We start from the raw sequence: 12,164 nt of genomic DNA, 5'->3' as shown, positions 1-12,164 counted from the left end.
GGCTCACGGGCCCAGCCGCTCCGCGGCACGTGGGATCTTGCCAGACCGGGGCATGAACCCGTGTCCCCTGCATCGGCAGGCGGACTCTCAACCACTGTGCCACCAGGGAAGCCCCTTCCTTGGCATTTTTAGGCACAGATATGTGACTTTGTTTTACTTAAATGGTCATGAAAAGGTTATTGACTGGAGTGAAGTCCAGTTGAAATAGGGCCTGGCTTAAATGGGCTATGCGACAAGGTGCCTGGATTGTGCTACAGTAACAAACAGCTCCTAAATATTAGTATAAAAATCTAACCACTAGGAAACTTGTCCATCCTGCGTTACCTGCAGGCTCTGCTCCGTGTCTGCACATTCAGGTATTCAGATATCAGTGCTGTGGTGGCAAGAGAATATGCTGACTTGCTTTCTGGCTGTCCAAGGCTTCCCTCAGAAGTGATCCATTTCCACTCACGTTCCTTGACCAGAGCAACTTACATGGCTGCACATAACTTCCAGGTGGTTTGGCAGGTATCATCCTACTGTGTGTCTGGAAAGAAGAGAAATGGAATATTTGCAAACAGCACCTGGTAGCTATTGCAGGCTGTTTAACATCATTTTAAAATTTTTATTCTTGCTCCATGTCTGCAACAAACCGTTTATTTCCCTAAATTCTACTTAGGGCAGCATGGCCATGCAATTTTGTGTTGTTCTCTTCATTCTCCTACTTAATTAACTAGTATGGGTGCCTTTTAATTTTCATTTTTAAAATTTATTTATTTATTTTTGGCTGCTTTGGGTCTTTGTTGCTGTGTGTGGGCTTTCTTTAGTTGTGGCGAGCGGGGGCTACTCTTTGTTGCAGTGCGCGGGTTTCTCATTGCGGTGGCTTCTCGTTGTGGAGCACGGGCTCTAGGCGCACTGGCTTCAGTAGTTGTGAAGCATGGGCTCAGTAGTTGTGGCTCGTGGGCTCTAGAGCGCAGGCTCAGTAGTTGTGGCACGTGGGCTTAGTTGCTCTGCGGCATGTGGGATCTTCCCGGCCCAGGGCTCGAACCCATGTCCCCTGCATTGGCAGGCGGATTCTTAACCACTGTGCCACCAGGGAAGCCCTGCCTTTTTAAATATTCCTTTTTTGGTGTTCCTCTGTCTCCTTTTTTACCCTGACCTTTGCTCAGTCAGATGGAAGCTCAAGCTTCCTCATCTTTGGGAGGAGGAGAATGAATGTTAAGGGGAGACAGTGTGATGTGACAAGAACTTAATTGTTTCTTAGGACTAAGTTGAAACCACTTTAAAAAACAATTTATACTAGAGTTGGCCCGGTAACTTGTCACTTGCTCCTTTCAGTAATGGTGAATCTTACTGCATAATTGTGCACTTTGAGTTTCACCCAAAGAACCACATGTGCACATGCTTTTCCACTTTTGGGGCTGCTTTGGTAATGCTCAGAAGGTTGGTCTGTCCCATCAGGCCTTGCACTGGGAGGCAGGATTGACAGTGTTATGTTCAACAGTGGCATGGTTGTCTCGGTCTAAAGAGGAACAGAGGCTCCTTTTTTCTAGGTAGAAGTTATGTGCATTGGATTCTTAATAGTATCCATGTTAAATTATTTCTTGGACCAACAAAGTAATATTTTATATATTGTGTAATTTTCTCTGCATTATATATTTCTTGCTTTAATCATCAATGTAAAATTTTGTCCAAAAGTCACTTCATAAACATATTGCAAACCTATAAGGCATCAGCTGCCATAGATTATTTCATATCTTAACTGACGATTTGCTCTGATTCTCCTGTCCCTCAGTATTGAAGGAATCTGATGTTCCACACCACTTTTTACAAATGCTTTCTCAGTCTCAGAATGCTTTCCTAGAGTATCAGTGTGACTAAAAAAATAAATATATGCAAAAGCTTCTTCAGTAATTGAACAGCAAATTTCAATATCATATATGGAAGGCTATTGCTTTTGAAGCAGGAGGGAAAGCATGGGATTTTCTTATATTTTTTCATATAACATTTCCAAAGCCTTAAGCCATTTATTTTGACATATACAATCAGGAACAGAAATAACGACATGGGCAGGAAAAATTTAATAACTAGATGCTGGCCGTTTATTTTCACCACTAAGCCCCTAGATGTTACTGTGGGGTTTCAGATTTAGGGATTTGGAATACCTGGGCTCAATCTCACCTTTCCTGCCCAAGGGCTGGGTGATTTGGGGCAAGCCTCCATTCTTACATCTTTAAAATGGAAATATGCCTGCCTCCCGTGTCATTTGAGGATTAAGCTAGATAATGTCTTTAAAGAATCAGTATAAAGCGTATCACATAATCACACCTTTAAAATTGTTTATTCTGTGTTTTGGGGTTTTTTTGGATTTTTAAAAAAAATTTTTTACTCTTTTTTTTTTTTGGCCGCATTGGGTCTTTGTTGCTGCGCACGGTCTTTCTCTAGTTGTGGTGAGCAGGGGCTACTCTGTTGCGGTGTGTGGGCTTCTCATTGCAGTGGCTTCTCTTGTTGCAGAGCATGGGCTCTAGGCACGCGGGCTTCAGTGGTTGCAGCACATGGGCTCAGTAGTTGTGGCATGCAGGCCCTAGAGCGTGTGGGCTTCAGTAGTTGGGGTGCATGGACTCAGGAGTTGTGGCACGTGGGTTCCAGGGCTCGTGGGCTTCAGTAGTTGTGGCACACAGGCTTAGTTGCTTCATGCCCTGTGAGATCTTCCCAGATCAGGGATTGAACCGGTGTCCCCTGCATTCGCAGGCAGATTCTTAACCACTGCGCCACCAGGGAAGTCTTCTGTGGTCATCTTAATACATTTTTATCCAGGTATTTATAAAAGCCAGTATAGTTCATGAGATAGTATTGTATCACTAATCTATCACTAATCACTAATTTACTTTTATTATCTCAGTGTTTATACCCCTCACCCAACTAATTTATTTGTGAAAGGTGGGGGCAAAAGTAAATTGAGCTGTGAGATTCCCTTTGGGGGGGTGGGCATCTTTTCCCATGGTTTTTGTTTGTTTGTTTAAATATGAATTTTATTTATTTAAAAAATACAACAGGTTCTTATTATCTATTTTATGCATGTTAATGTGTATATACAGTTTTGATTTTCAGTCCCTCTGCCTTTTTTTTTTTTGCACAATAACTTAAAGTTATTGTAGTTTACTCACCCATTCTCAGTATACCCAGATTGTTGAACATATAAAATTTTGGCTTTTGCATGTTTCCAACCCTGTTGTTAGTCTCTTACTCCAAGCTACGATTAAGAACAAAATCCTTCCAAAAGGCATTTAAACCCTGGCCTGTCCTTCCAACTTTGTTTCCTAATGTTTCTCTGTGCTCAGGGAAATTCATACCATTTGCCAGGTGCCAGGTGGGTTTTAAAATTTGCTGCCTCTCTGCCCTTGTCTATGCTGCTTTTAAGCAGAACAGTCTTTTTCCTCAGCTTTTCATTCTTCAGGGTGTGGTTTAAATGCCATGTGGTCTATAAAACCTGTATTTTCCCGCTAAGAGTAATTTCTCCCTTTGTTGTGAACGTTATAGCACTTGGTAGCTCTCTTTGTTTTATGAATTCTAACCTCTTTGAGGATGGGACCCAGTGTAGTGTGTTGTCAGTGTTTATGTGCCCTGTCGTGACTTGCATATACTTGAGTTGGGAAACCAAGTATGTGCAAGTACGAATTGAGTAGCTTGGTACAGTAGTTCTCAACTCTGTTTGATCTAGTGCTCCCACTCTATAATGTGTATCATACAATGTAAGCATCTTTATTTTGATGCTCCTTCAGCATCTTGAATTAAGAAGTATATAAAAAGCCTCCCTCCACAGTTTAGAAACATGAATATAATGTACAGGCATTTTACAAAGGTGAAAATAAACAAGTAAAAGGAAAACAGTTGGTAACAAAATAACATTATTTCAGTAGGTAAATGCGGGTACTTGACAGAAGATGATACTATATTCAGATGCTTGTATCTATATTTGAATTTATTGAATGTGACAGCTGCAACAACAGAGTTAAATGCTGTAAGCAGCGTTTTCATTATAAACCTTTCCAAAATGATGCATGACTCTTGGTCAAGCTGCAAAAAAACAGGTATAATCTTTTGTGGATTCCCACGCATTCCTGCAAAATTTAAGTATATAGAGAACCATGCAAAACAAATCTAAGCTGAGAAATTATAAACCTGTTTTCCCCCTATTTCATGGCCAGATTTTAAGTTTTTTCATAAGGTCTTCATATATTATCAAGGATATTTGAAATATATGGGTGATGAGGCAGTTTTTCACTGTGTCTCATGGTTCTGTGTATTGCATGACATCGTCTACCTCTGGTCCTTAACCTGCTAAAAATGCCAACAGCACCACTGTTCCCCAACATACTGTTTCAAAATACTCCCCAGAGGAGGAACCACTGCTGTTTTTTTTTTTTTTTTTTTAACCACTGCTTTTTTAAGATAAATAAGGAGTTCTAAATTACAGAATTATTTGGGCTAGCATTTCTCCATAACTGAACATAGGAACATTGGTCAGACCACTCAGCTTCTGTCTTGTGACTTAAATAGAAACTAGTACATTTTACAGAGAACATTAGTGAGTTTTTTGTTTAAAGTGGTTTAAGTGAACTTTCCACTTTGATTATTGAAAATCAGGGGCTCACTTATAATATGAATTTTATAGCGTTATAAACAAAGCATTTAATTTTTGGAACACAAAACTATAATGTTATAATTCTGTATATAAAATAAAAGCATAAAAATGTCTGTATGTCTGTATACACATGCACAAACAAATTTGGAGATATAATTAAGTACCAAATCATTTATATTTGGTAATATGTACATATATTTGAGTTGTATGTCTGGCATAGATATTAATTTCAAAGAAAATCCAGGAACTGTAATACAAGGAATTAACTAGCTCTTTGTAACTAACCACCTTCCTCATTTTGTCTAAGATTAGAATAAGAATCCTTTTTGCTACAAGGTTTTGGCCTCTTTTAGATGTCCTCTGGACTAGAGATGGTTTCTAATCTTTAAGACTACCAAGTCAAGTATCTAGAAGGGACAGTCTACAATTTGAGTATCTAGAAGGGACAGTCACTACAATTTGCCTAAAAGTCAGCAAGAGGCATTTGAGACTTGCTTTCAAGTTAATCTTGAAAGCCCATAACCCAGAGTTGATTATAGTATGCTCTGTTGCAACCTGGGTTTCTTTAATGTGAGTTGGCGCTCAGGTACTTGGTAAATAGGAAAATGATGTCAGTATGATGTGGAAGTAGTGTCAGGTCATAGGCAGTTTTTCCTGTAGTGTTAATATATGAACTGGTAATCTATATGAAGTCTTATGAAAGACCTGGAAATAGTGCAGAAATGAGTTAAAGAAATCATTTAGTGCAAGAAATAGCTAGTTCAGTGGCTTCCGGAACCACCACACTTTGCACTGGTAACACTCCCAGGAAACTTAAAACCATTTACTCCTGTATTTATAAAGAAAGAAAATGACAAAAAGGGAAGTCTCCCCCAGAATTATATTTTTAATTTTGTCGAAGCTGGTCCTGAAAGAAAATGTCTTGAAAAATTTACACTTAAAGGAGAAAGTACAAAAATAAGACTCCAATGAGTGGACCAACTGGGATTATTGGTGCAAATGTTAGTGAAGGTTTAATCTTTTACTAAAATTGATGACGTTTTTGTTAGGACTCTCACTGCAAAATACCATAGGTTTGAGTGCTCTGTTTCCAATTTTATTTTCACCGTTAGTCCAGTTATTTTTAGTGGGTGATTTTGCAGAGCATGAGATTTTTTTTTTTCCCAGCAACATCCATAGGTTGATGTAGAAGCTCCTGAATATACTTGTGCCCCCGCTCCATCCACCCACCCAACTATCTTGGGCTATAATTCAGTAAATGGGCTCATTCTGGTGCTACTTAAGAGTTTGTCATGAATTTTATTATCTTGTTCTGCAAATTTGATTTACAGTGGATATAACTTTTGTGGGTCTTAAAGAGATTATGTTTTTTTATGTTAAACAATAAGGTTTGATAAATAAGGGAGTTGGTAAAATGAGCTAAAAGGCATCAAGACTCGTTTAGTGTTGAATGCTGTTATACTCTAATTGGCTTTTCTAATTGGGTATTATTATTTTATGGAGATTTCCTAATGGGCATGATAAAATAGAGTCCCACTTTGGGAGGGCCCATATTGTTACTTATGGTAACCATCTGGTTGCTTATTCCTCTTGTGGTAAGTCAGGGGTTGGAAAACCCATGGGTCAAATCCAGCCTACTGCCTGCTTTTTCGTTTTGTTTTGTTTTGTTTTTGCTGTATGTGGGCCTCTCACTGTTGTGGCCTCTCCCGTTGCGGAGCACAGGCTCCGGACACGCAGGCTCAGTGGCCATGGCTCACAGGCCCAGCCTCTCCATGGCATGTGGGATCTTCCCGGACCGGGTCATGAACCCGCGTCCCCTGCGTTGGCAGGCGGACTCTGAACCACTGTGCCACCAGGGAAGCCCTAATATGATTTTTAAATTTTCAAGGAATATAGCAGGGAATATTTTAATTTTTATTATGAAATGAAGTAGAAACTGTGATTCAATTAAAAGATTAATCTATGGCAAACTTTACAAAAAATAAGAATGTAGAGAGCCTGAATGATGTAATGTATATATATTATTCCGTGGATATTAAATTGTATACCTGAAAACAACATTTTACTTCCCTTTTTAAAAAATAACTATGAAATGATTTGCAAATTTACTCAATCTTATTCCTTTAAAAAAAAAAGTAGAACTCTCATATCTGTTACTAGAAATGTAACAAAAACCAAAAGCAAGTCCTAGAAACCAAATCTCTCAAACAAGAAACTCATGGGATAAAACAAAATTTCAGTCTGCCAGTGTAAGAATATCTAGGAAAAATAAAAAATAAATCACGGTATATAAAACTCTTATAAGGTTCACCTTGGATACACCCAGAGAAAATATAACGTATACCGTGGGGGGAAAAAATCATTACTTAAAGCAAAGACTATGACACACGAAAGACTATAGGTTACTATAGTTTTTTAGTAGTTGATCTAGTTAAATCTTTAGAAAGTACTATTCTTTTATGGATTAAAACTTAAAAATGAAAATGATAGTATGGACCTAATAAATATTTACTTTCATTGAGAAGCTAATGCCATCTTCTTTCAAGAATCCAGTATTGAGTTCTGCAATAATGAAAGAAAACAATAAAGATACTGAGACCAGAAACCTTAGATCATCTTTTTGAAGAGATGGTGGAACACGTATGATATGTTAAGAACAACTGTACGGCATCCTTATATGTTCAGTTAGAGTTACTGTGTAAGGCGTTCAGTGACTCATTTCTATATTCCTTTGAGATCATTTTCAGATTGAAGGCCTTTAAGATTTTTTTTTAACAAAGTAAACAGCTTTGGTATTAATGAAACTTTATTATTCTCATTAGAATATGCTCTTTTATGTTATTTACATGAAGGATGGATATTGGCCATGAATTACATAAATTGCATCTGTTCCGTTAATATCTCACCTCTGGAACACCAACTTTTCTGGGTATATATTGGTGCATGCTTCCTTTGCTTGTGTAAATCTCATGTGACCTTTGCCAGAGGTTAAACATCTAACAACTGAAAACAGTTTCTTCATGTCCCTCAAACTTGCTCTTAAAACAATGCTGGTATAAGGATTTGATTTATTATAAATATAACCCAACCATGTATCAATGGTGCAATTGTTTTGAATGTGTTTAGAATATTTTGTGGTAAATTCTTTATCTTTTTATCTAGGACTTGGTTTTTTGGCGTACTTCAGCTGGTTATAAAAAATTCTTAACTCTTGGGTATTGAGGGGGTTGGTTCTAAAAGGTAATTTCTTTGGCCAGATTATTTGATAGAATAATAATTTAATTATAGAAATATTTGGGAAAAGGGTAGAGTCAATAATGAAGAATTGGGAAGGTTTTTTTTTTTTTTTAATGAAAAAGATTTCACTTTCAGTGTTGTATTTGCATCTCATTTTCCTGATAGATTTCTGTTTTGGTTTTCTGTGACAGGTCACATTTAGGGCAGGCAAAACATAAGGGATATAGCCCTCCTGAGAGTAGAAAATCTAATTCTAAGGCACCCAAAGTGCAGTCTAATACTACTTCTGAACTGTCAAGGGGACACCTTTCTAAAAGGTAAATCTTCACATTGCTTATACATTTTTCAAGGCAGAATTATTTGCATTTGAATCATTGCATAATATTAAAACGTTCCAGGTTATGCCAAAATGTTATGAGACATGTTTTCATTATTATCCGGTTATAACTTTTAGGATTAATAGTGAATCACCTCTGCAGTGATGTTAGTGCAACATACCCCAGATAGTGCTTTATTCTCCTTGATTAGAGAGCTGCGAGTTTCTCCTTTTGCCTAACAAACCATTATAGGCATCTGAAATGCCATTTTAAATCCAATTTTTCTTAGTTTTTTTGTTGTCAGAGCCACAGATCAGTGATGTCTTAAGATCTAGGAGTCTTTGGAAAGGAATGTGACTGTAAATATTTGATACTACAATATAAAACTTTCTAACCTTCATTTTGAAAGTGTATATGTTAATGCTTATTTATTTTAAGCTTTGACAAAGAAGTTGTGTTTGTAAATAGAGTATTGATATTCTAGTTTCAACTGGTTCTGAACTACTAAGTAGGCATTCTTTTTCTTGTAATCCTAATTCTTGTTTTATGATTAGGGGAGTTAGTGTCAGTAATCTTTGGGCTAAAGAATTAGCCTGATCTTCTAATATTTTACCGTACAAAGTGTCCCCCTCCCCCCACCCCTTTTTTTCCCCTCAATTTTGAACCGTTTGCAAGCCTATGTTTATTTAGTTACTGGACTTACCAGGAAAACTTCTGCACTTAAAAAATAAATCATATTTCCACAGATTTGAGAAGTTAATAAATAAGTATTATACGACAGGTTTAACGATGGCAGGCTGATATTAACTCTTGTCTTATCTAACCTCTTAGAAGCTGCAGTTCATCATCTGCTGTCATAGTCCCACAACCAGAGGATCCAGACAGAGCCAATACTTCAGAGAGGCAGAAAACGGGGCAGGTGCCTAAGAAAGACAGTTCTCGAGGAGTGAAACGCAGTGCTAGTCCAGACTACAACAGGACCAATTCTCCGAACTCTGCAAAAAAACCCAAAGCACTTCAGCATACTGAATCTCCCTCAGAAACAAGTAAGCCACACAGTAAGTCAAAGAAGAGACATTTAGACCAGGAGCAACAACTGAAATCTGCACAGTCTCCATCAACAAGCAAGGCTCATACCAGGAAGAGTGGGGCAACTGCTAGTTCGCGGAGTCAGAAAAGAAAGAGGACAGAGAGTTCTTGTATAAAGAGTGGTTCTGTGTCGGAAGCAACTGGTGCCGAAGAGAGATCTGCAAAACCTACCAAGCTGGCTTCAAAATCAGCCACCTCAGCCAAAGCTGGGTGTAGCACCATCACCGATTCTTCTTCTGCTGCCTCTACTTCCTCCTCGTCTTCTGCTGTAGCCTCAGCCTCCTCTGCTGTTCCACCAGGTGCCAGGGTGAAACAAGGAAAAGACCAGAACAAGGCCAGGCGTTCCCGTTCAGCATCCAGTCCCAGTCCAAGAAGAAGTAGCAGGGAAAAGGAACAGAGTAAAACTGGTGGCTCTTCAAAATTTGATTGGGCTGCTCGTTTCAGCCCTAAAGTTAGCCTTCCTAAAACAAAACTGTCTCTTCCAGGGTCTTCTAAGTCAGAGACATCAAAACCTGGACCTTCTGGATTACAGGCCAAATTAGCAAGTAAGTTTACTCGAAAGATCTTTTTTTTTTTTTAAAATTAAAGAAAATTTCTCTGGGTTTGTCAAGAGGGATCAGGTTTTCAAGGTAGTCAGTCTGAGGCAGTTTTAGATTTATTACTGTACCTGTATCTGTACACAAAGTGTATAATAATTGATACACCACATTTAGTTTTATGGAGATGGATAAGGAATGCTCCCGCCTTATTACTAAATTGTCATGTTTTAGTATCTTTCTTTATCTTTGCAGCATTGCTACTTATTTTCTAATGTCAGAGTAGGACAGCAAGTTGGTTTTTCTCCTATAACCAGAAACAAAACTGTTCTAGTTATGAGTTGGTCATGACCACAGTTGGAGATCAAGTGCTCTTTTTTGGTATTGTACATTCTTTTAGTTTTTAAAATAAATAAATTTATTTATTTATTTAGGGCTGCTTTGGGTCTTCATTGCTGTGCACGGGCTTTCTCTAGTTGCAGCGACCACAACTTCGTTGTGGTGCACGGGCTTCTCATCACGGTGGCTTCTGTTGTTATGGAGCACAGGCTCTAGGCGCGCGGGCTTCAGTAGTTGTGGCTCGCAGGCTCTAGAGTGCAGGCTTAGTAATTGTGGCGCATGGGCTTAGCTCCTCCGCGGCATGTGGGATCTTCCTGGACCAGGGCTCAGACCCGTGTCCCCTGCATTGGCAGGCGGTTTCTTAAACCACTGTGCCACCAGGGATTCTAACACTGTGTGTAGGACCAGTATTCCACACATTCTTGATGTGTGGAAACCCTGAGCTAAGTTATTAGAATAAATGTACCCTAGTATTAATTAAACTTTATTGACATGTAATATTTTATGGCCTTTAAGGAGCTTAGACTAAAGATGAATACCTCTTATGTTCAGTGCGCTGAGCTCTGGGTCCTAGGTAAATGGGAAAGAAATTGCCTTCTTGAAACGTATAGCGGAGCAGAAAGAACTAATGTTTGAGAATAATGCATTCAAGCAAAGAAACAAACAATAGATAAGAGAAAGGCATCCTGAGGCACTTTTCTCCCTGTTTTTTCCAAAAAAACTTCTTCAGGAAGCCAAATGTTAACTTCATTAGAACTGATTAGAAATCGTGGTGACCCTCTTCAATTACATGATGGCTGTAATGATGAAGTGCTTTTTTTTTTTTTTTTTCTATTTTGAGAAATCTAAATGATGCAAATACAGAGAACAAAACAGCACTTCCTCTGGTATTCAAAGCATTTAATTTTTGTAATATTTAACCAAGAAGCTTGTTTTTGACCATCTTTTCTCCTTTTGAGCCCTCAAAGAAAATTTCAGTTCCACATTTTGATAGGGCTAGAATGTTTTTTGGTCATTGGAAGATTTTATATAGTGTTTACTAGTACTCTTGTGAAAGTTTAATGTTGAACCAGCCTAACCTAATGTTGAATCAAGAGCTGTTAGCTCTGTTTAGTTTAATTCTACAATCTATAAACTATTTTCAGTTGATTCAATATTAGCAACATTTTGACAAGAATACTAATAGAAATTATTGTAAAATTTTTTTTTTTTTTTTTTTTTGTGGTACGTGGGCCTCTCCTGTTGTGGCCTCTTCCGTTGCGGAGCAGAGGCTCCAGACACACAGGCTCAGCGGCCATGGCTCATGGGCCCAGCCGCTCTGTGGCATGTGGGATCTTCCCGGACCGGGGCACGAACCCGTGTCCCCTGCATCGGCAAGTGGACTCTCAACCACTGCACCACCAGGGAAGCCCTGATTGTAAAATTTTATGTTTAACCTGTATCATAGGGTTATTGTGAAGGTAACATCTCTATCTCTTAAATTATAGAATTTGTTCTATTTGTTATTTTAAATATGCAGTATATCTGTATAAAATCTTTTGAATCTGAATATAAATATCGGATGAAGATTAAGATTGGTATCCTGAAGTCAAAAGGAAATAAAAGGTTGGGTAAAAAGGGACAGCCGTTTGTCCATTGGTCCAGACAAGGTTTTCTTGACAATTGGAGTTATCTCTGCCTTTATACCTCTTCCTCTGTCTACTTTTTTTTTTTTTTGCGGTATGCAGGCCTCTCACTGTTGTGGCCTCTCCCGTTGCGGAGCACAGGCTCCGGACGCGCAGGCTCAGCGGCCATGGCTCATTGGCCCAGCCGCTCCGCGGCACGTGGGATCTTCCCAGACGGGGGCACGAATCCGTGTCCCCTGCATTGGCAGGTGGACTCTCAACCACTGCGCCACCAGGGAAGCCCACTCTGTCTACTTTTAAGTGAAGTAAAAGCATGTGTGCATCTGTATTTGCGTGCTTGTGTGTCTCCATTGTGTGTAGTAGCTGTGTGATCTCCACAGTCAGTGGCCCAGGTTGA

The 12,164-nt window shown here is 38.9% G+C and overlaps 1 protein-coding gene across 45 annotated transcripts in view; it reads left to right on the top strand.

Annotated features, from left to right (window-relative positions):
- TRIP12 (thyroid hormone receptor interactor 12) overlaps window positions 1-12,164 on the top strand; it is a 142,677-nt gene that overhangs the window by 44,862 nt on the left and 85,651 nt on the right. For 19 of the 45 annotated variants that reach the window (XM_067027091.1, XM_067027087.1, XM_067027082.1 and 16 more), the window contains 2 exons: window positions 8,053-8,178; window positions 9,010-9,812. In XM_067027091.1, coding sequence (XP_066883192.1) covers window positions 8,053-8,178; window positions 9,010-9,812 — 929 coding nt within the window. The remainder of the gene's footprint in view (window positions 1-8,052; window positions 8,179-9,009; window positions 9,813-12,164) is intronic. The other 26 variants (XM_067027102.1, XM_067027111.1, XM_067027099.1 and 23 more) reach the window with 3 other exon arrangements.

This window comes from Kogia breviceps, chromosome 2 (assembly GCF_026419965.1).
Source record: "Kogia breviceps isolate mKogBre1 chromosome 2, mKogBre1 haplotype 1, whole genome shotgun sequence".
Classification (NCBI taxonomy): Eukaryota; Metazoa; Chordata; class Mammalia; order Artiodactyla; family Physeteridae; genus Kogia; species Kogia breviceps.
Note: the sequence above shows the minus strand (reverse complement) of the source record. Positions and strands in the feature narration are given on the sequence as shown.